Source organism: Bactrocera tryoni, chromosome 3 (genome assembly GCF_016617805.1).
Source record: "Bactrocera tryoni isolate S06 chromosome 3, CSIRO_BtryS06_freeze2, whole genome shotgun sequence".
In the NCBI taxonomy this organism is placed as follows: Eukaryota; Metazoa; Arthropoda; class Insecta; order Diptera; family Tephritidae; genus Bactrocera; species Bactrocera tryoni.
In genome coordinates, this window is record NC_052501.1 from 17,299,503 (window position 1) to 17,320,460 (window position 20,958).

The 20,958-nt window shown below is 34.0% G+C and overlaps 1 protein-coding gene across 2 annotated transcripts in view; it reads left to right on the plus strand.

The window, feature by feature from the left end:
- LOC120771554 (diacylglycerol kinase 1) overlaps positions 1-20,364 on the plus strand; it is a 195,647-nt gene extending 175,283 nt beyond the window's left edge. For both annotated transcript variants that reach the window (XM_040099615.1, XM_040099616.1), the window contains exons 18-21: positions 12,981-13,136; positions 17,402-17,630; positions 19,506-19,687; positions 19,773-20,364. In XM_040099615.1, coding sequence (XP_039955549.1) covers positions 12,981-13,136; positions 17,402-17,630; positions 19,506-19,687; positions 19,773-19,862 — 657 coding nt within the window. In that variant the 3' untranslated portion in view covers positions 19,863-20,364. The remainder of the gene's footprint in view (positions 1-12,980; positions 13,137-17,401; positions 17,631-19,505; positions 19,688-19,772) is intronic.
- The last annotated feature ends 594 nt before the right edge of the window (positions 20,365-20,958 follow it).

The following is a 20,958-nucleotide window of genomic DNA, read 5'->3' on the forward strand; positions in this document are numbered from 1 at the left end:
CAGACGAAAGATAAGATAAAGCATATCTGAATTCCTAATTCTTAGATATTTGATTCTTTATTCTTAATTCCTAATTCCTAATTTTTAGTTCTCAATTCATAATTCTTAATTCTCAATTCTCAATTCTCAATTCTCAATTCTTAATTTTTAATTCTTAATTCATAATTCATAATTCATAATTCATAATTCATAATTCATAATTCATAATTCATAACTCATAATTCATAAATCATAATTCATAATCCATAATTCATAATTCATAATTCATAATCAATAACTCATAGTTCATAATTCACAATGTACACAAACTAATAAGCACTGTATTCTACCGAATGTAGGATACATAATATGATTAAATTTGACCCGGACTGGCCAAAATCGTACATTTCCAGGTACAAATCTTTATAATCGTTTTCATAACAGGCTTCGAATGCCAAGGCTTATTCCAGTCTTCTAAAAATTTTCCCGACCCGGCTGGGATATCGTTCAGTGCCTTCAACGAATTATTTTTTCAGGCCATTTTTGAAGCGCCATTAGCTACGTTTCCAGCATTGACACGCTTCATATACCTAAACGTTTAGAACACATAACTAAAACGTTTACCAAAATCGTTTGAATCGTTCCGTAAGAGATGTTTATGAACCTCTGCTATCTCTCTAATGCCGATACATCGATTTCTAAGCAAACTTTTCTTATATTTATGAAATTGAAAAAGGTGGATTGACGAATGTCAGGAAACATGTTTCGAATAACCTCAGAACCTTCGCTAATTGCTTTGTGGCACTAAAAAAGTTGTACCATTTAAAGAAAAAAAAAAAACGATTCGGTTTCGCGTGCAACTTAAATGGATCACATCGAGCCAAATATGATCAGATATCCGATATATATGCTTCCATATTTCATAACTTGAACAGCTGTAGAACAAATAAGATACAACAAATCTTTAGAAGTAAAGTTGTCCTACGACCTATTTATTATAAAACTTTCATAGCATTCTTATGATACTAAGTGCACCTTGGAAATTTTCACTGAACACATTAAAAAATTTTCATAAATTCAGTTTCTTACTTTCTTTCAGAAGTCTTCATAAGAACTTAAAAAAATCTCCATCACAAATTAAGTTCACTGTGCGCCTCATGCTGCTGTAATAAATTTCATAGTATGCTTTTAGGCGCATTTAATATTCATGCCGCGGTTGCTCTTCCTTGTTGCGCATATTATGAGCGACCAAATTGTATTAGCGGCCTACGAGAACACCTACAAACACACACACGCAAACATTGCCATACATTTGCATATCCATTATAAACACAGTATTGTTGTTGCCCTTGCTATTAGGTTAGTATTTTATGAATGTTGAACGCGCTTGTGCTTTCAATTTTCGGCGACGCGTTGTTAATATGTTTCGGTTATGCCGCTCATTACGACAAAATCAGATTAATCGGCAAATCGAGAAGCACGCAGCATGAAAATTCAACGTTTAGTTTATTGTGGAGTGGCGAGAAGGTTCTTTAAAAACCGCATAGTGTTTTTGTAATAGATTTGCATTGATATTTATACACGGTACGACCATAAGGAAACGTTGATTAACCTATAAAGTATCTATGTAAATAATCAGCGGCACGAGTTTAGTCGATTTAGCCATGTCCCTCTGTATATATCCGAACTAGACTCTCAGTTTTTGAGATATCGTTCCGAAATATTGCTCACGTTCTTTACTCTTCAAGAAGCTGTTGATTTTGGGGGATCGCCGATATCGGATAAAATTGCTTAAAGCTGCCATATAAACTGAACAATCAAAATCAAGTTGTTGTATATACAATTTTTTTTATTTGACAAGATATTTAGACGAAATTTGGCATGGAATATTTTTTAAGGCATTTTTTTTTGTGAAGGGCATTAAAACTTCGGCGTAACCGAAGTTAACGCTTTTGTTGTTTTCCTTTGAAATTTGAAATTGAAAAAGTTTCTGCTTACGTTATGCATTAATAAACACGTGTAAACACAAATAAACGAAAAAATAGCTTTTCTTATATCTATACATTCTAGTGGCTTGTATGTTGGCTAACATAAAAAAGTGTTGTCAGAAAAAAAAAGCCTAATTTTTTTAATTGCCGAAATTACGTTCATATCCACTTCATTGCTGTCAACAAAAAGTTTTACACCATGCAGTGGTTATTCCTTAAAGAGACATTTTGCTCGAATTGGCAATAAATCCCATTTAAGCGAAATACAAAGAAAACCATTTATGTACTTAAATATACTTACATACTATATGGTATAATATGTATGTATGTAACTTCGTTGAGCTACCGTAACCCATTTCGAGCTGTCAACTATTGCTGACATTCTAGCATTAAGTTTAATTTTAATTCCGCTATAATCCCAAACTTACTTATATAAATACATCCATCTCAGCTCATACATATATCTAAGCTCTCTCCCTCCCATTTCCGCTTGCAATAAACTCCAATAAAATAGCTATTAAAGTGAGCGCAATAGCAGTGTAGTGAAGTCATTGCCCCACAACGCGCTCTTTCTGCATAAATTCACATGCCACCCATACATACAAACACTAGCACACACTCACATGAAATAGGCAGAAAGTGAAGTAGCAAAGCCATTTGTTTCTGTCAGGCACACACACAAGCGCGCACGCCCGCTCATTGAGCTGAAGAAAAACGCACGTTCGCATAATGATGTGGCATACTTTTAGGCGCGCTCACACACAAACGCCTTTGTGCACCCAAAATGGCATCGTTGCCATCCGCCAGATTACAATCAACACATTTCGCGGCAAATAGGAATTTATGTGGCCAAATGTGCGCGGCAGTAAATGGCCAGCAAAATCACTGATTCGCACATGTACACGAATTCGTTTGTGTGTGTGAGCGAGTGTGTGCGTTTGCATCAAAGCGACAGCTACTACAAAATGAGCAATCTCATTTGGGCTGATATGTGCATACAAATGCGCCTAAATGCTTGTATATACATATGTGTGAGTGCACAGATACATATGTGTTTGTGTGTGTGTTTGCCAGCAGTTAACAGTTGAAAATGGCACATTGGCACTACACATAAGCAAAACTGTATATATTTTCTATCTATTCAAATACATACATACAGACACATACATATATGTATATAAATATATAGTCACGAAAATGCCTGTTCTGCCGTTTAAGCACAACACTTTTACGGCCCACCATCAAATTCGCATAAAATAAACAAAGAGCGTAAAGTATACAAGTGGATAAGCCAAAATGTTGTTTTTGCCTGCGGCAATGCTTGAAGGAAAATTTAATCAAAAGATTTTTGTTAATACTTAAGTATTCGGTTGTTTATATGTAAATGCGTTTTTAATTACAGTGGACACATAAAGTGAAACTCAATGTAATCATTATCGGTACATGTATGGGTTATACATATATTATTGCGTGTAGTATAAGAACAGATATTGTGAATTTATATCCGCCAATGTTCTCATACGTAACATTTGAGATCAGCTCATCCAATATCTGTATTAACAGGTTGAATCGGCTGTTCTGTTCTTTATGAAACAAGAAAAGGCGTTTGGCTTAATCAGAAGCACCTATCAAAAGCATGACTTGCTGTTACTTTAGAACGTAGAACACATCCTTTCAAGACTGTACTTCGTACATTGAGTCGTTCACTGAGTTATTTCGATTGATGACAGTATTGAATCTTTTTGCGGCCAACTTCACTCTTAACATCTGATATAGCAAAGCTTGTTTGTTAAAAAATTCCTTAAACTTAGTTAGTTTGGAATGTAAGTGTGATCTGTTCAATCCACAAAAAGCGAGATCCCACAATCGTAGGATAAGCCTCCTCAACGCATAAAGGGTTCTATCGAGCATATTGTGTGAAAGATTACAGCCCACCGTTAAAAAACTGATTGGGTCTTACAGTTAGCTTCAGGCCGGAAAAATCAACAACTGACCAGATATTTACGGTGACAAATCTTGGAAAAAGCCCATGATCTGGCTATATCTGAATTTGGTATAGCCGCAAAACTAATACGGCTGTGTAAACTGACGTTGATCAATACTAAAAGCTCTGTCAGCTCCGAGCCGTTCGATACCAAACAAGATTTCAGACAAGGCGACTCCCTATAGAGAGACTTCTTCAATCTGCTGCTGGATAATATAATTCGAGCTGCAGAACTAAATAGAGAAGGTACCATCTTCTATAAGATATATGTATATCATTGGCTGACCAACAAAGGCCAAATTCTACAAATGACTTACGTGACGATGATAACATCTGATAAGGGCGTTACGAATTTTCAAGAAAAAGGTTTTGCGGAAGATTTATGGTCTTTTGCGATTTTTCGTTCCGACAATTTTGAGTCTGAGGATGCACTCCGTCCTGGAATGACTCTTGAAGCCGATGTGAATAAATTAAAGTCGTTGGTTAACACAAATTGTCTGTTAACCTCGAGGTATTGCTGAATAAATTTGTCTAACGCGACCGTTCACAAACACATGAAACGTCTAGGATTAATTTCAAAGCTTGGCGAAACGGTTCCATATATCCTTATGGAACGAAATTTGCTTCGCCGCAACGACTGTTGAAGCGTAGAAGGCGATGAAAAGTGGGTTATTTACAAGAATGTAAAGCGCAAGAGATCATGGTTTAAAAGCTTTGAACCATCGCCAACCACTTCGAAAGCCGTTAGTCACAAAAAAAAACGGTAATGACGATATTGTCTTCGTTTATTTTGAGCTTTTGCCGAACGAATTGTGAAATGTATTGTGATCAGCTAGACAAATTAAGTGAATCACTCAAACAGAAGAGAACAGAATTGATCAATAGAAAAGGTGCGGAACCTCAAAAATATGCAAAATTTTTAAAATTGAATGGAATGCGCCACCATATGGGCAATGAAACAAATAACACTTTTCTACATGTTTCTATTAAATAATCGTTGAAATTTTGAAAAAAAAATACATGCAAGAACTATATTCTATATACACAATAAATAATATAATTTTCTCACGATCATGCAAAAATAATTGATCGGTATAACCTAACTTATGAATTTTAAAAATAAACAAATAGTTAAAAATTATTTTCTAAAGTTGTAAAAATATTATTGTTATATTAAGCCTTATAAATTGAATAAAAATAGCACGAAATCAATAACGAGCTTACATTTCTGAAACAATTTTGAGTGAAAAAATGTTATTTTCCAGCTTAGTTTATGATTAATACCATGATATTCCAAGCAAATACATCACTCGTTCTCCTTTTCTTTTTGGTACAAATAGTTGTCATATTAATAAAAGTTCAATAATGCGTCATAGCTTAAAGTTTTGCAAGCACACTTACATCATTGCACTACAGCAACTCAACTGTAAATCCCTTACGGCAAACCACTCACAAGAGCACAGAAAATGCGCAAACGAATCCCATCACAAAACCGCTATTTGCTTTTATCCGATTTTTGTTTCAATACCTACTATATATAGTACATACATATTTGCGAAACAGACACACATATGTACATATGTATATACATACACATTTATATACAGTCTTTACATAAAATTTCACTACCAGATTATGAAAACATCTGCTTTGCGTCAAAGTGCTGTTGTCACACATCGACTAGCGGTAAACTGTAAAGCTTTTGATGGGTATGCACACACACACACACATTGAGAGGAAAACAATTTTATAGCGGTCGAAAGGCAATCATTGCTTGGTGATCTAGTTTCACTATCACAACAACACTCAAATACTACAACAATTTGACTACGATAAATATATATGTATATGCGCACATATGTGTTTTTTGTTGTATTACAACATGACCGATTGATTGGCGGTGAAAAGTTTACCACAATCGGCACAATCGACGGAAAAATGCAGACCGCCAATCCGCCATGTGAGGCCACAAAATCGATGGCTTCATTAGTACTTTATAAAATGGCAGGCGTGATTTATTTACGAGTGCGTATGTGTGCGTACGTATGCAATTTATATGAAAAGATATAAGTAAGCTACTTATGTGTGCCTGCCTTATTGATGCGTCTCGGTTAAACCGTTATTCAGTGATTTCTCAATTCAACCGCATGCATAATAAAAAGGTATTTTGTCAATGCTCGCACATACACACATAACCAAGTGCAAACATGTAAGTTTACGCGTCAAGCTGAAACCTTCCATTCTCCGCCAAGTGAATATTCGCTTGCTCCCTTTTACACCCTGTCGCTTTTAGCGATTTTCGCATTTCTTTTGTGCAACGCATGCCCCATTGTATCACTGCTTTAATTCTTTGTATATCTCGTAAATCTTCCGAGCATATATTAAATTTTATATTTACAACATTTTATTTATTTGCCTTCTTTGCTTTTGTCCTTCAAGCGTGTTACACCTATTCGTTAAGAGTCAACTTATGTTCTTTAGTCCTCAGACTGTCATATTTCATGCGGCAGTCCTTCTTTGTGCACATAAAATATGTAGCTACCTTACTGCAGTGTGAATCTTATACTCGTGCACATGAGTGAATGTGTATATACCCAGTAGGAAATTGTGGATGTGATAATATTTAGCGCTACATAACAGATATTTGTATAGATATGGGAAAACTTATTTTATGGATGATAATTTCAATAATAAGGAAATTTGTTTTCTCAGAACGGTCTAGTCTAAAGTCAATTTAGAATTATTCTCAAAATGCCTCTAGCTAGCCTCAGTAATAGCTGTCGAAATCAGCTCTCAAGAAGCTGTTAAAGCTCTTTAAAAAACTTTTTAAAAAGAAAAAGGAAGGACCAATTTTTGGTTGTAACTCTTCACTAAGTATTCGAAGCAAACGAAAGGTTTAACTGAGACCTGACACCTACCTACACTTTTCATAAACATTAGAAGAGTTCGCATTTCCCAAACTCTCATGCTATTAAAATAAATACAAAATGTTTACTTCATGAGCCTGCTTCTTAACATTGCTAACCTCACTTTACTAAATATGTCAATGGATAAACTTCAAATAACATATTTTGAAACTTTCTTCATGAGCACTCTGGTGTTTCTAGTCAAATAGCATTCTTCTAACTTCCGTTTTTTAGCAAACATTGGGATAAGATTTCAAGGTCAACAAAATGAAAATTCTATGATTAAACCGTATCACCAATGGAATGACAGTTAGCTTAATTAAAACTTTCGACTGTATAGTTGTATGGGGAACGATGCTGTGAAATTTTAGTATACCACAATTCTAATTAGGAATATTTAAACATAACGATGTGAAATTGAAGCAACTAAAGACATGCTTGTATTACTTAGCTTTCAGCTCATCCAAAAATAACGGAGAACTAAAATTTTCATAAATTACACCTAAGAACAGTTACTACAGTTACCTTACCTACCCCAAGCTAACATAACATTACTTAATCTGTCAATGGATAAACTTCAAATAATAATATATTTGCCATTGTATCATGTCTCGTTTCACTATGATACAAGGCTTGGAAATTGGCCAAGATTATTACGCTAATTCGCGTTCTCTGAAAAACTCACAAATTCACGTTCTTCGAAAAATTATCTTCTCAGATATCTGGTTTAATGGCTGAATCAACAAACAAAATTGTCGCCTTTGGAGTGAGTCAAATCTTCGTGTTGTTCAGGAAACGCAAATGCATCCCCAAAAATTTACCATTTGGTGCGGATATTGATATGACGGCAGCATCGGAGCTTATTTTTTCGAAATGAGACCGTTAACGTCAATAGCAAACGATATAACATAACGTTGGCCGAACTTCATTGTAGAATTTCAATGAAATCAACACGAACAATCTCTATTTCCAAGAAGAAGGTATGCCGCTTTATGCTAGACGTCTAGACATGGACACATTGCGTACAAAGTTTGGCGACTCGTTAATTTTGAGAAATGGCCCAGTCAAATGGCCGCAAAGATTACGTGATTTAACGCCTCTAGATTGTTTTCTCTGACGGTATGTTAAGTCAAAGGTTTAGGCCAATCAACAAGCAATGTTCGAGAAGCAAGAAGACAGCATTCAGCGCACTATAGCCGAAATTCCAGCTGAAATGCTGCACCGGGTTATAAAAAATTGGCGTACACTGGTGGGGATATGCAAACGGAATCATGGTGGTCACTTGGCCGACATTTTGTTGAAATCATAAACGGCATAAAACGAAAAAAACGGAACCCATTCTGGAGTGTTTTATTTCATTGTAACATCATGCCGTTTTCGTTGGTTGACCATTTAGATTATTTATTGAGACCACTGCATATGATTTGAAGACTTCATTCCGAACATAAACTTTCTTAAGTTCGAAGAAACTTATCTATAATATTTCCTCAATTTTAAAGCACAATTTAATTCTATGGGAAAAGAAAAATTAGAATTAGACAACTTATTTCCTAGCTATTATTACGATATTGGCCATCTTATCTACTCTACATTTAAGCTAAAGTAAAATGGTGTTATCGTTGAATCCATTTTTTTATGTATTTCTTAAAACTTCCCAAAAGAATGCAGCAAATATAAAATACAATGATTAGTTGACAATTCTATTCCCAAATAATAGACATAGAACTGTTGTTGGGTCCAATGTGCGACAAAAAAGTACCCAGAAATTGTTAATAAATCGCAAACTATTTAATTATTCTTCAATAATTATTTTGTCACCTTCAAAGTAATCCCCACCAGATCTAAAACACTTTTAGTATATGTACCAACGAATTTTCCAGTCCTCGAAACACTTTTCACAAGCACTTTTTTTTCTACGGAGCGGAAATTTCAGTTTGAGGAACAAGAAAAAATCACATGGAATCAAATTTGGTGAAAACGGTGGTTGATTGATGGTATTCATTGCATTTCTGGCTTTCAGTCACAATATTGGCTTAATGCGATAGTGTATTATCATCGTGTAAAATCCATGAATTGTTCTTCCACAATTCTGACCGTATTCGACGGATGTTCCCCCGTAAACGGCTCATTACGGCCAAATAGAACTCCTTATTGACCGTTTGTCTCTCCGGAACAAATTAATGATGCACCAAACACGAATATCAAAAAAATAAGTGAGCATCATCTTGATTTGTTTGCATCAAAACTCAAAAACCCATGTCTCTTCCTCAGTTATAATGCTTTCCATGAATGTGGGGTCAGAATTCGCACAATCGAGTATGTCCAAAGAAACCTGATTACGGTATTCTTTTTGGAAAAAATTCAGCTATATCGGGACGAGTCGAGTAAGAATGCGTTTCATACCCAAAATATCCTCTAAAATCATTCGAACGGACACACCAGAGATATCGAGCACTCTTGCCATTTCCTGACGATTTCCAAGCACCATACATTAAGCACTTAAGCATTTGCTGTAAACAAACTGGTTGACAGATCGCGCTTATATTAGGCATAGTAATTAAGGACAGTCCTACCAACTTAGAAAAATATTTTTTTTTTAAATATCAATTACCCGGGGAATTTAATTACAATTTGCGAGTGCTTTTTTGTCACAATGTATAAACTCTCCATACCATGACCCACCAGTTTGTTGACCTGACCAAAATCTAATTTTTGCCAATCCAAAAATTGCCAAAATTTTGGGTAGAATTTTCCTTTTGTTTAAAACGCCAACACTTTCATTTTACAAACGATATCCTCTAGCGGAACAGACCGAAACCATTGCGGCAGTGGAAAACCTTTTTTAGCGCCGTCATAGATCGCTTATAATTCGAATAATATTTAATTTTTTCCTAAAAGATTTTACTGTATTTTCTTAAAATATGCATAAATATATCGTTAAAATGTTAAAACTGTCAGTAGTTTACTTTAATTTCTAAAAATTGTTTTTCTTAGTTGTTACATTTGGTGTGCACCTTAAATTCTGACTTCTGACAATTCATCCAACATCCCATGTACTTATGATAAACCGTAGAGTCTTAGATACTACCAACTTTATTATAAACACCGTTCCTCGTAAGTTTTAGAATGAGCAATTGCAACATAACTCCATCCAACTTTTTTCCAACACAAATTTTGCCTAACTGACTACTTCCAGCTGGGCACGCAAATGCATTAAAATTTGCTATGAACCATTTTTTTTGCTAATCGGTAAAAGTTGAAAAGTTAACGGCACACTTTGCTCGTTGCGTGAATTGGCCCAAGGGTACGATGCATTCATTTTATCATCATTTATGTAGCTGCACGCAAACAAATACACGCATGCATACATGCATGCGCTCCTTAGACTCCTTAGGCACTTACAACTGAACTGTGAGATTCTGGCATTGTTTCATGCTGCTACTCAGCAATTTTTCCGCCACTTGTGTACGAAACTTGTGCGCATTGCAAAGTGGAAATTATTGCTTTGTTTGCAAACTTACCCATTTTTGTGCCTGCATCCTGTGATGTGCGTCTGCTTTATGATTTCCAAATTGTGATTACAACAAAGTTTGTGAAAACATTTAATTTTTCCCATTTCGGGTTTTCATATGTCCAAATGGTAAAATAGCAGCGATAAAAGACGAGAGAGAGAAACTCGTAGTTTATAAAATGCTTATGCAAATTTTTGCTGAAACTCGGTGTCAGTTGTAAACCGCAAAATTACACTTTTACAAGTGATAAGTTTTAACGAGAATCTCTGTTTGTGATTCAACAATGCAATGTTATGCCATGTTACGTTATGTTTTGTCTTAAATGTGAGGTGGTAAAATTCACTCAGTGAAGTGGAAAAGTTACAAAAAGGAACAGAATTTAAGGTAAAGGGGCACACCACGTCTGACAGCCTGAATAAAAGCGATTTATAGGAATTAAAAATAAAAATAACTACAAGGACTGCTTTACAATTTTAAGAGCATATTTATATTTTAAGATATTTTAAGAACACACAGTTTCGAAGAAAAAATTAAATACTTTTCAATCTACACACGTTCTCCGACGACACCAAATAAAATGTTCAGCCCTTCGCAGCTTTATGAAAACTAAAAAAAATATTTTTCATATGATATTGTCGGCAAAAACATCAAAAATTGACAAAATGTCAGTGCTTTTAAAAAAAGTTGCATTTACCCAATTGTTGTTTTAGGTCTCCTATATTCACTGTAGCAAATTAAAAAAATGTTATATCGAAAAAAAACACGTTTAAAGACAAACTGACTAAGCGGACTGAACTTAGCGTTTAAAAAAAAACGTTTAAAGACAAACCGACTAAGCGGACTGAACTTAGCGTTTACTTTTTAGAAAGCTGTAAATCAAAAACTTATTTAGATATTGATTTAAAATTTGAGTATATTATTTTTAAAATGGGGATACCACTCGGAATATGAAAAAAGAAAAATCGTATATTTTTACTTTCACACTAGGTGTGATGCTTAACGTTATTTTGTTGTGTTTCAGATGTTCATGTAATCTCTGAAACATGTTGAATAGCTAGGCCTTGAAATGCATGTTAAACTATTTATAAATATAGCTAGTTATAACGGGTGATTCAAGTTTTTAATAGCCTTTTTTGACAGTTCATGCATGAGTAGTGTCAAGCTTACATGTTATTTTTGTTTAGTATTGTTTCGCATTTCATCGAGGAAAGACTTACGCTTGAACAACGTTTAAAAATTGTTCAACTTTATCACAAAAATTGACATTGGGTGAAAAATGTGTTTCGCGCGCTTCGTTCAACTTATGATCAACATAATCGGTCTTCTGAGCATACTATTCGCAACACCATCACCCATCTTGGGACCCAGCATTCTTAATTGGAAAATATTCGACCGAATAGACCACGTCCAGCACGCAGTGAATAAAATATAGTAGCCGTAGTTGACAATGTAAAGCAACTCGAACTGATGTTTGGAACGACTTGACGCTTAAATTGAAAGCGTACAAAATACGGCTTGCGCAAGAACTAAAGCCGCTCTTGATAAGTTCCAAAAAGATCCGACGTTTTTGAGACAAATTTTGTTCAACGATGAAACCCACTTCTGCCTTAATGGGTATGTAAACAAGCGAAATTGCCGCATTTGGGACGAATATCAATCTGAAGAGATTCAAGAGCAGCCATTTCAACCAGAAAGATCAAAATTTTTGTGTCGTTTGTGGGACGATGGAATAATCGGGCCATATTTCTTCAAAAATAATGCCGGTGGGAACGTAACCGTCAATAGCGACCGTTATCGCGCCATAATAACCGACTATTGTTTTGGTTTCAAGAAGACAGCGCCCTTTACCACACATCGCATCAATCAATGGATTAATTGGGGGAATACTTCGGTAAGGCGATAATTTCATTCAGGCCTTTTAGCAAAACATCACGCGTATCATTCGCCAGTTTTCAGTCAAAATGCTCGAACGAGTCATCGAAAATTATACTTAACGGAAGAACCCCCTCAGACGTAGCCACGGCCAACATTTGAAAGAGATAATATTCAAAAAATAAATTCCAAAGAATGCTCTTTCGAACGATAATAAACATTCCCCATTAAATTTGAGGCTTCTGTGTTTTTTATTTAAAACTGAACTGGAACTGGACCACCCTTTATGTGGCACCTATAGCTATAATGTTTCGATGTAAATGATATATTTCGACAATAAACTATGCCAAATTTTGTAAAGATATCTTTTCAAATAAAAAGTTTGTTATACAAAGACTTGATATTGACTGATCAGTCTGTGTGGCAGCTAAGTACTATAATGATCCGATATTGATGATTCCGACAAATGAGCAACACCTTGGGATAAAAGAGTGTGTGCCGAATTTTAGATCCATATCTCAAAAACTGTGTGACTAGCTCGTCACGCTGACTGTATACTTATATAATATAGTTCATGGGCAAACAAAATATATCACGGGCATAAAAATAACACAATTACTGCTATTTTCTGTAATTATGTAGAAGCAGCGTCATGCTGAAGAAAAATGTCAATGATAAGTGGTTGCATTAAGTGGATATCATATTTAATTTAAACATTTTTTAATTAATTCATTTGCAGGATGCTGCAATCTGCGTTAAATTCCACTTGGAGCGCGAGAAGAATCCGCACAAATTCAACAGTCGCATGAAAAACAAGCTATGGTACTTTGAATATGCTACTTCAGAAACATTTGCGGCGTCATGCAAGAATCTGCACGAGAATATCGAAATTGTGGTAAGTGGCATGGAGAAGACAGGTGAAAATCCGCACTGCGAAAAAACTGTATGTGTGTGTGTAGATGAAATAAAATTATGAATTAACTGGCTGCAAAAGCCACACGAAAAGGTAACACGAGCAAAAAGTACCGTTACACTTGAAAGTTTGTGTATAAGAAGGTAGTATATGTATATATGTATATTTATATTTGTTCCATATATGCGTCAGCTAAGTAAGTGTTAAGCACCTGCCAAGTGAGTGTGAAGTGCTACCAGCTTTCAGGCGAAACTTTTCCAGTATCACCCTGAAAATTTCAGAAAATATCAGAACGAAAGTAAAGCAAAACAAGAACGGTACTGACACATTTCACAAGAACCCACAAGCTGGATACGTGTAAAAACGGGGTAAGCCGTAAATAGTTGCCTTGAGTGGCACTCAGAGAGACACACAACTACATAACAACATATACAGTTATGTCTGTTTCAAAAATCCAGCTCTTGGTCTTGTAGATACACTAAAGATCCCCTTTTGGTTTTCATTCTTATGCAATCTACTTTCATCAAGCTATCAATCCAGCCGCAATGTCATTTCATGTTGTCGCATATTTTACCCGCTGAGTGAGTGTTTCGTGCAAACGCCGGTAAAACGCGAAAAATCCATCATTAACGTTCGGCACTTTAATCGCTGCCGCTACCGCTGCGATAGTGGCAAATCGCTGCGGAAAATATGCCGGAAATTCGACATTTTCGCTTGCCGTCTCTACTTCTCATTCGTTTTAGATTTTCGCATAAAGTTCAGCATTGATATGTGTGTTCTTTTCGCTTATGTGTGCTCACATAGCTTGGCGCTGATGTCGATTGAACACGCTGAAAATTTGCTCAACCGTAAATTATGTGTCCTTGCAGTTTGGTAATTTGCAGTCTGTAGTGACACGAGCTTATCACCGAGCGTCATTGCTTACGCCTCATTAGTGCCAATATTTAGAGGCGTTTCGAGTGAATGGGGTTTTCTTTAAATTAACGTCGTGGAAAAATTGGATAAATATATCATATATGTATATATATATTGAAAAATTGCTTTCGGTGCTATAAATGTAAATTAGTATAATACAAGTACATATTTCTATACGACGAAGTTGTGCGTTTCACATTAAATATATTATAAAGTTTAAATCGCGAGTATCATATTGCTGATTAATTCGTATTACGACTAATAAATAATTTGTGAATAACTTTTTGGTCAATTTTACTTCTTAAACTTAGTTTGATGAATTCAGCAAAAATAAAACTATAAGTCACATTGAGTTTAAGGCGTATGGCCACTGTAGAATTTTCAAGAAACACCGATATCAAATTTAAAAATATAGTGATTTTGAGAGATCAAACACTAAAACCACTTTTTATGCCCTGAATAGAATATATTAAGTTTGCCACGGAATTTGCAACACCCTGAAGCAAACATTGGAGATACTATGAAGTATATATATATATAATACATAAATGACCAATGTGACGAGTTGAGCCGCTTAAAATAGTCATAGTAAGTCAGGCCTCTATGGCAGTCTGTCTGTATATACGCATCCTAATCCCTCAGTTTTTGAGTTATAAATCGAAAATTTTACACATATATTGGATCAGTATAGCTAGATGCTGATAGCTGATGAGTCAAAATCTAGTTCTTATATGGCAATCTTTTTTATTTGATTAGATATATTCAAAATTTGCTATAGATTATTCTCTAACACAACCCAACAACAATCGATGAAATTATTCAGATCGAACAACTATAGCATATAGCTGCCATACAAACTGATCGCTGAAAATCATGTTCTTGAAAAAAAAACTCTTTTCTTTGGTAAGTTACTATCAGGATATTTGAGATAGATTATTCTTGAGAACAACACAACAAATTTCGAAGAAGTTTTTCAGATCGAATCACTAAGGTATATAGATGCCATTCAAACTGATCGTTGAAAATCATGTTCTTATAAGAAAACATTTTTTTATTTGATAAGTTGCTGTCTCGAAATTTGACATAGATTATTATCAAAGGCAGCGCTACGATCTTCGAACAAATTGTTCAGATCGCATATGGTTGCCATACAAGAAGATCAAGAAGAAGAATGTTTTTACTTTTATGTTATGAAAAGTACACCTGTGAAGGGCGTTATAAATAGTTAACGTTTTTTTTTTTTTGGTTTATTCATGCACTTACTACTTTCCGGCAACAGCAACAAAGCATTTGATTAACGCAAGATCAGCATTTATATATGTAAGTAGGCAGCCTTAACACCCAAAGGTCTTACCAGAGGTACTGGAAGCTTTTTCTATTTACTCAAGACAGAATTGATGATTTCAACACATACGTTTTTTTACGTTTTAGAGTGATCACCGTTGAAAAGTTGTGTGCACACATTGTACCATAAAAGACGATCTGTCGACCATGATTTCTTGCCAATAATTTTATTAGATAGACAAAAATTCACCTTAACGTAATATATGGTGATCTCCTAGTTAGATCACGTACAATTTCTAACCTAAATAATTATAAAAACACTCTACCAGACTCTGTACTGAACTACAATCTGACCATGAGAAAGGAAACCTGAACTTGATCACAAACAAATAGCCGTCAAACATATTCTTACTATATCCTGATACTTAAAACAAATGTCAAAGGAATAAAGAATATAAAATTGACCTATCCTTGTACCGAGTCATATTTCATAAACTTTGACACTATTCGTATACATATACAACAGTCCCCCTCATCAAACACTAGGTTTAAAGATCGTCTTAAGACATGTCTGTACATCTGCCGTTGAACTGCTGCTAAAATCCAGACACACTCAAGCAAATACCAAGCAAAAAATGTAGAAACATACGTATATACATATATTTTTATTTATATTATAGTATTTATAGTTTTCTATGGCTACGTAACCTGAGTTAAAGTGCCGACCAAAGTGGTAGTACATGCAGAGTATATGGAGCATTAAAATGATATCAAATAAAAACGGTATAATTTAATGCTCAATTGCAAAATTCTTCTCCACGTATGTATGTCAGCTCAATCTCTACTACTTGCCAAACGTTGATCCACTGGCAACAGCTGTCGGTGAACACTTTACGGGCAATAAAATTAACAGCCAAAACATACATCAAATAAAGCGGGCATTTCCAAGCGCTTAGTTGCAGCACCTTTGTACTCAAACATCTTGATATACAACCATATATAGACTAATCATAGCCAGCGCAGAAGCTTCTTCACGGTATAAGTATACATATAGACACAGAAGCACACCTGACAATCAAACGGAAGGAAGCAATAAGAATTTACATAAAAAATGCGTATGCCACAAAATTACATTGAAAACATTTATAAACACAAACATATATTATGTATGTATCCGTAAGAGGTTGGCGGCAGAGAGCCATTCATCCATTAAATAACTGTGCTTAATGTGCATTTGTATTCTAATATAACCATTTAGCAGCTAACGCCCACATATGCATGGCTTGAATGTCCTTTTATGTGGGATCCAAATAAGAAAAGGCGACTGCATGTGTAAAGTGCCAAGAAGGGCATAATTTGCGTAATGATGTGTTAGTAGCATTTTACTTTCTTTTTGCACAAAACTGTCTTAAGGGGTTTTAATATACATAAATGTGTATCATCTTAATAAATACACCCATATGTACATATGTATTAACACATGCAGAACGGCAGCACGTCGCAAACAAGCAACCTCAGCAACTTCCGTCAGGAAATTTCGTTGACCAATAAAGCCTAAACAAATATACCCCAATGTGAACGGAAGGAAGTTTTAACGTAAGAAAAATAAAATATCAAAAGAAGAGCAAAAAATAAAGGAACAAAACAACAGAATGGCAATTTTTTACAAAAATTATGACTCCATTATATTGGTTGGTCTTAGCCATTTGTGGCGCTTTTAAAGCACGCTCGTTTTAGCATAAATATGTTACAAATTGTGGTAGCCGCTTGAAAACACTGCCAGCAAGCAGTGACAAACGAACGAAGGCAGAACGTAAACGGAAAGTAATTTTAAATAGCGTTGCGGAAAAATATACATATTTATATAAAAAAATAAATGCAAAACAAAACACAAAAAGGATTACAACAAAACAAACATATTTTCTGCTGTTCACTATGATTTCTAGTGGAAAATAACATTTTTCGTAGTGGCCAACAATGGACTATTGTTTCGGTTTAAATAGCCTTAACTTATACATATAACGAATTTTTTCTTCATTTCTTTACAGTGCGACGGTGTTTCACTAAATTTAGCCAATGGCCCACACCTACAAGGCGTCGCCCTGCTAAACATTCCTTACACACATGGCGGCTCGAATTTGTGGGGTGAACATCTGTCACAGAAGCGTATACGCAAAAGCGCTGGTCCATTCCGTAAAGGGAAGAAACTTAAATCTTCGGATAAAGAACTTTCGGCCACAAGCTTTACATCTGTGGACTTATCAGTTGCAACGCAAGGTGAGTGGAATTTAAAAAGAATAAATACGGGAATAAAATTTAAGAAAGTTGTTCCATATTGCAGTTTTTAATTATGTGGTTAATAATAAACCAAAATTGAATTATAGGAACACCTAGGGTATGATCGTCTAAAAAAGGTGATCTTTTTACAATTTTTTTTTAAATAAAACTACTGCATGAAATATTTAAAAAATGTTAGGCTATGCCTATATTTTTATACCACAAATAGGAATGTATTGAATAAACACATAGAATTAAGAAAAAGTTATTTTGATTTTAGTGTGTGATTCGCTATTTCTAAATTTACTAAAAACAAAGTCCTAACTGTTAAAATAATTTCGTCCTTCCCGCTGGTCGCAAACAAAAATTACAAAATATTATAAATTCGTAAGATATCGCCCATACAATGAACAACGATTGTTAAAAATATTTTAAATTAAACAAAATGATTGCACAAACTGGTTGAACTCAACGGCGACAAATATTTTCAATAAAATTTTCATATGCTATTTTTAAGAAAAAAGACTATTGACATATACAAAAATAATAAAATTGATTTTTTTTATAAATTAGTAAAAATAAAACGCATCAATTTTTTTCATATGAACAATGCAGAAAAAATTATGAAAAGCTCAGTCATCTCAATACCTAAGACAGCTAGTTATCTAACCTTTACGATTATGTACAATTAAAATTAAAGATGCATTGTAATAATAAACCCAATTAACATGAAATATGAAATTACATAAAAATACACATATGAAATTATTTTAAACATTAGACTCACCCTGTAAGCTGTTACTTTAAATTAATAACTAACGGCACTTCTTCCTGCTTCCACATAATTGTACATATGTAGCGTTCGCTTTCCAGGCTTTTGCAAAAAACGCAAATAAAATTTTCACACTATAGCAACTTTAACACACGTTTCCTTTTACTCTTACAAAAACGATTTACACATATTTAACTTATTCACACTTTTTTCTTTATTTCGCGAAATTTACGAACACTTCCTCTTTTCTCATTGCGCACAGCCTTTTCTTTCCCTTTCGGGTTGCTTTTTATAAGATGCGCTATAAACTTTGCATGCATGCATATTTTCTTTTCGCACACAAAAACACTATACATTTTTTAAATAATATTATTCGCTATTACATTACAATAAAATAATTACCACAAATAACACTTTTATTACACTAAACTGCAAAAATTAACACGAAATTTAACTTTTCACTCTACTACGTACGCGAAAAACACACTTTACCGAATATCAAAACCGAGCTGACGAAACTTTCACTTTTGTTATTGTGCCGAGTGCGACTACTTCCAATAAACGGCGCCATCTTACGAGATATTCGTTTGCGCAGAGGACTTAGCAACGAATGCATTTGCATATACATAACTGCATATATTTTATTTTTGCAAATTTATTTACTTTCACAAAAGAACATCGTACAAGTGATTCACTTCAACTCGGCGTTCTTTTAGTAAATGCACTAATTAACAGTTCTTTTAACAAAATTGTCAGCAATTTATACGAAATTGAATAATTCACTCGATCACACGCGCGAAAGTCACGCCACGCCGGACAACGATTTAAAATAAACTAGTCAAACGGAACTTGGCAAAGTGCAATAAAGAATAACAGGGTGACCCGGCATTTTATTAATTAGAAATTATTAAAAAACTTTTAAGTCATTCATTTATTTATATATTTAGAATTATGCTAGAATATGCATAATTGATATTTATCGTATAATTATGTAAATACACTTACGCTTATTGTAGATTCAAAACGTTTTTTCTAATATTTAGCATTTAAAATCAAAACTTTTTTAATTTTCCTTTATTTTTGTTCGTTCTATCTCCCTGTAGATTTTGGCGATCGTCTGATTGAAGTAATTGGTTTGGAAAATTGTCTACATATGGGTCAAGTGCGCACCGGCTTACGCGCCTCCGGTCGACGTTTGGCGCAGTGTAGTGAGGTCATTATTAAGACGAAGAAAACATTTCCAATGCAAATCGATGGTGAACCATGGATGCAGGTACCTTGCACGGTATGTACAATAAGCAATTCACTAAAATAAATAAAATGTAAGCAGTTCAACATTTTTACACTATTCTTCCCTCTATACCGTTTAGATAAAAGTCACTCATAAGAATCAAGTTCCTATGCTAATGGCACCACGTTCCGAAAAGGGAAGAGGCTTTTTCAATTTACTATGCAGCTGATTTCGGCGGAGCGTTTCCGCTAGTAGTTCCTTAGGGCAGCCACTAATGGAGCGACACCAACAACAACACAAAGAAACCACCGTCCAACACATAGAATAGCTTTAATTTTATTGCATTACAACAAAAGTATGCGGAAAAAGGAAAAGGAAATGAAGTAAGCAAACAAAAGAAAAATAGTGATGTCAGTATATGTGAAACAAAGAAATACAAATGTTAAAGATGTTAAATGCAACCAATTACATACATATATGTATAATGTATAAAAAAGCAGCAAGTTGTAAAAGCGAAGAACTACAAATTTTAATGCATTCATATAGTGAGCTTTAATTTATTTTATTACAGCATATTTTAGTTTAACTACAAATTGTAATATTTTAGGAAAATAGTAAATTTATTAGAGAAATAATGTTTGTAATAGTGAAATACAGGATATACAACAAACTTTGTCGAAATATATGCATGTACATATATAAAACGCCACTGAATAAGTTTAACGTTAATAAAAAATATAATAATTAATAATAATCAAAATTATAAAATAAAAATAAATATCAAAATTATAAATTAAAAATAATTTTTAATTGACACTTTGATTATATGTATATCTAGTTGCCCAAGTGCTTCAAAGGCTTAACACAAATACAAGAGTCCTAGCCAGCTTTCAATGCGCTTTTTTAATTTTTGTATTAAAATTTGTAATACTTTTTAAATATTTAATACTGTGTAGCTTACTATTAAACAAGCTGTCAGCGAGTTTAGTAATAAATATTTGAATGGCCATCTGTAAGAATGTGTATATATTTAAAAATATAAATATTTATTAAAAATTACAGGGCAAACTCAAATTGTTATAATTGCTTTGTCATAGTTATAGTGTTTTAATTAATGTAAATATTTTACATTAAAATACGAAAAATAGCCAATTTTATTTCTAGTCACATTTAATGACTTTAATTATTTTTATTTGATTAAATTTAGGTAATCGTACAATTAATTTATAATAGTAACCAAATACCATAGAGAAAAATTTATTTTTGCTAATTTTTTATAATTATTTTTTTTTCTATTATTAAAATTCTACCAACTTTACCATTTT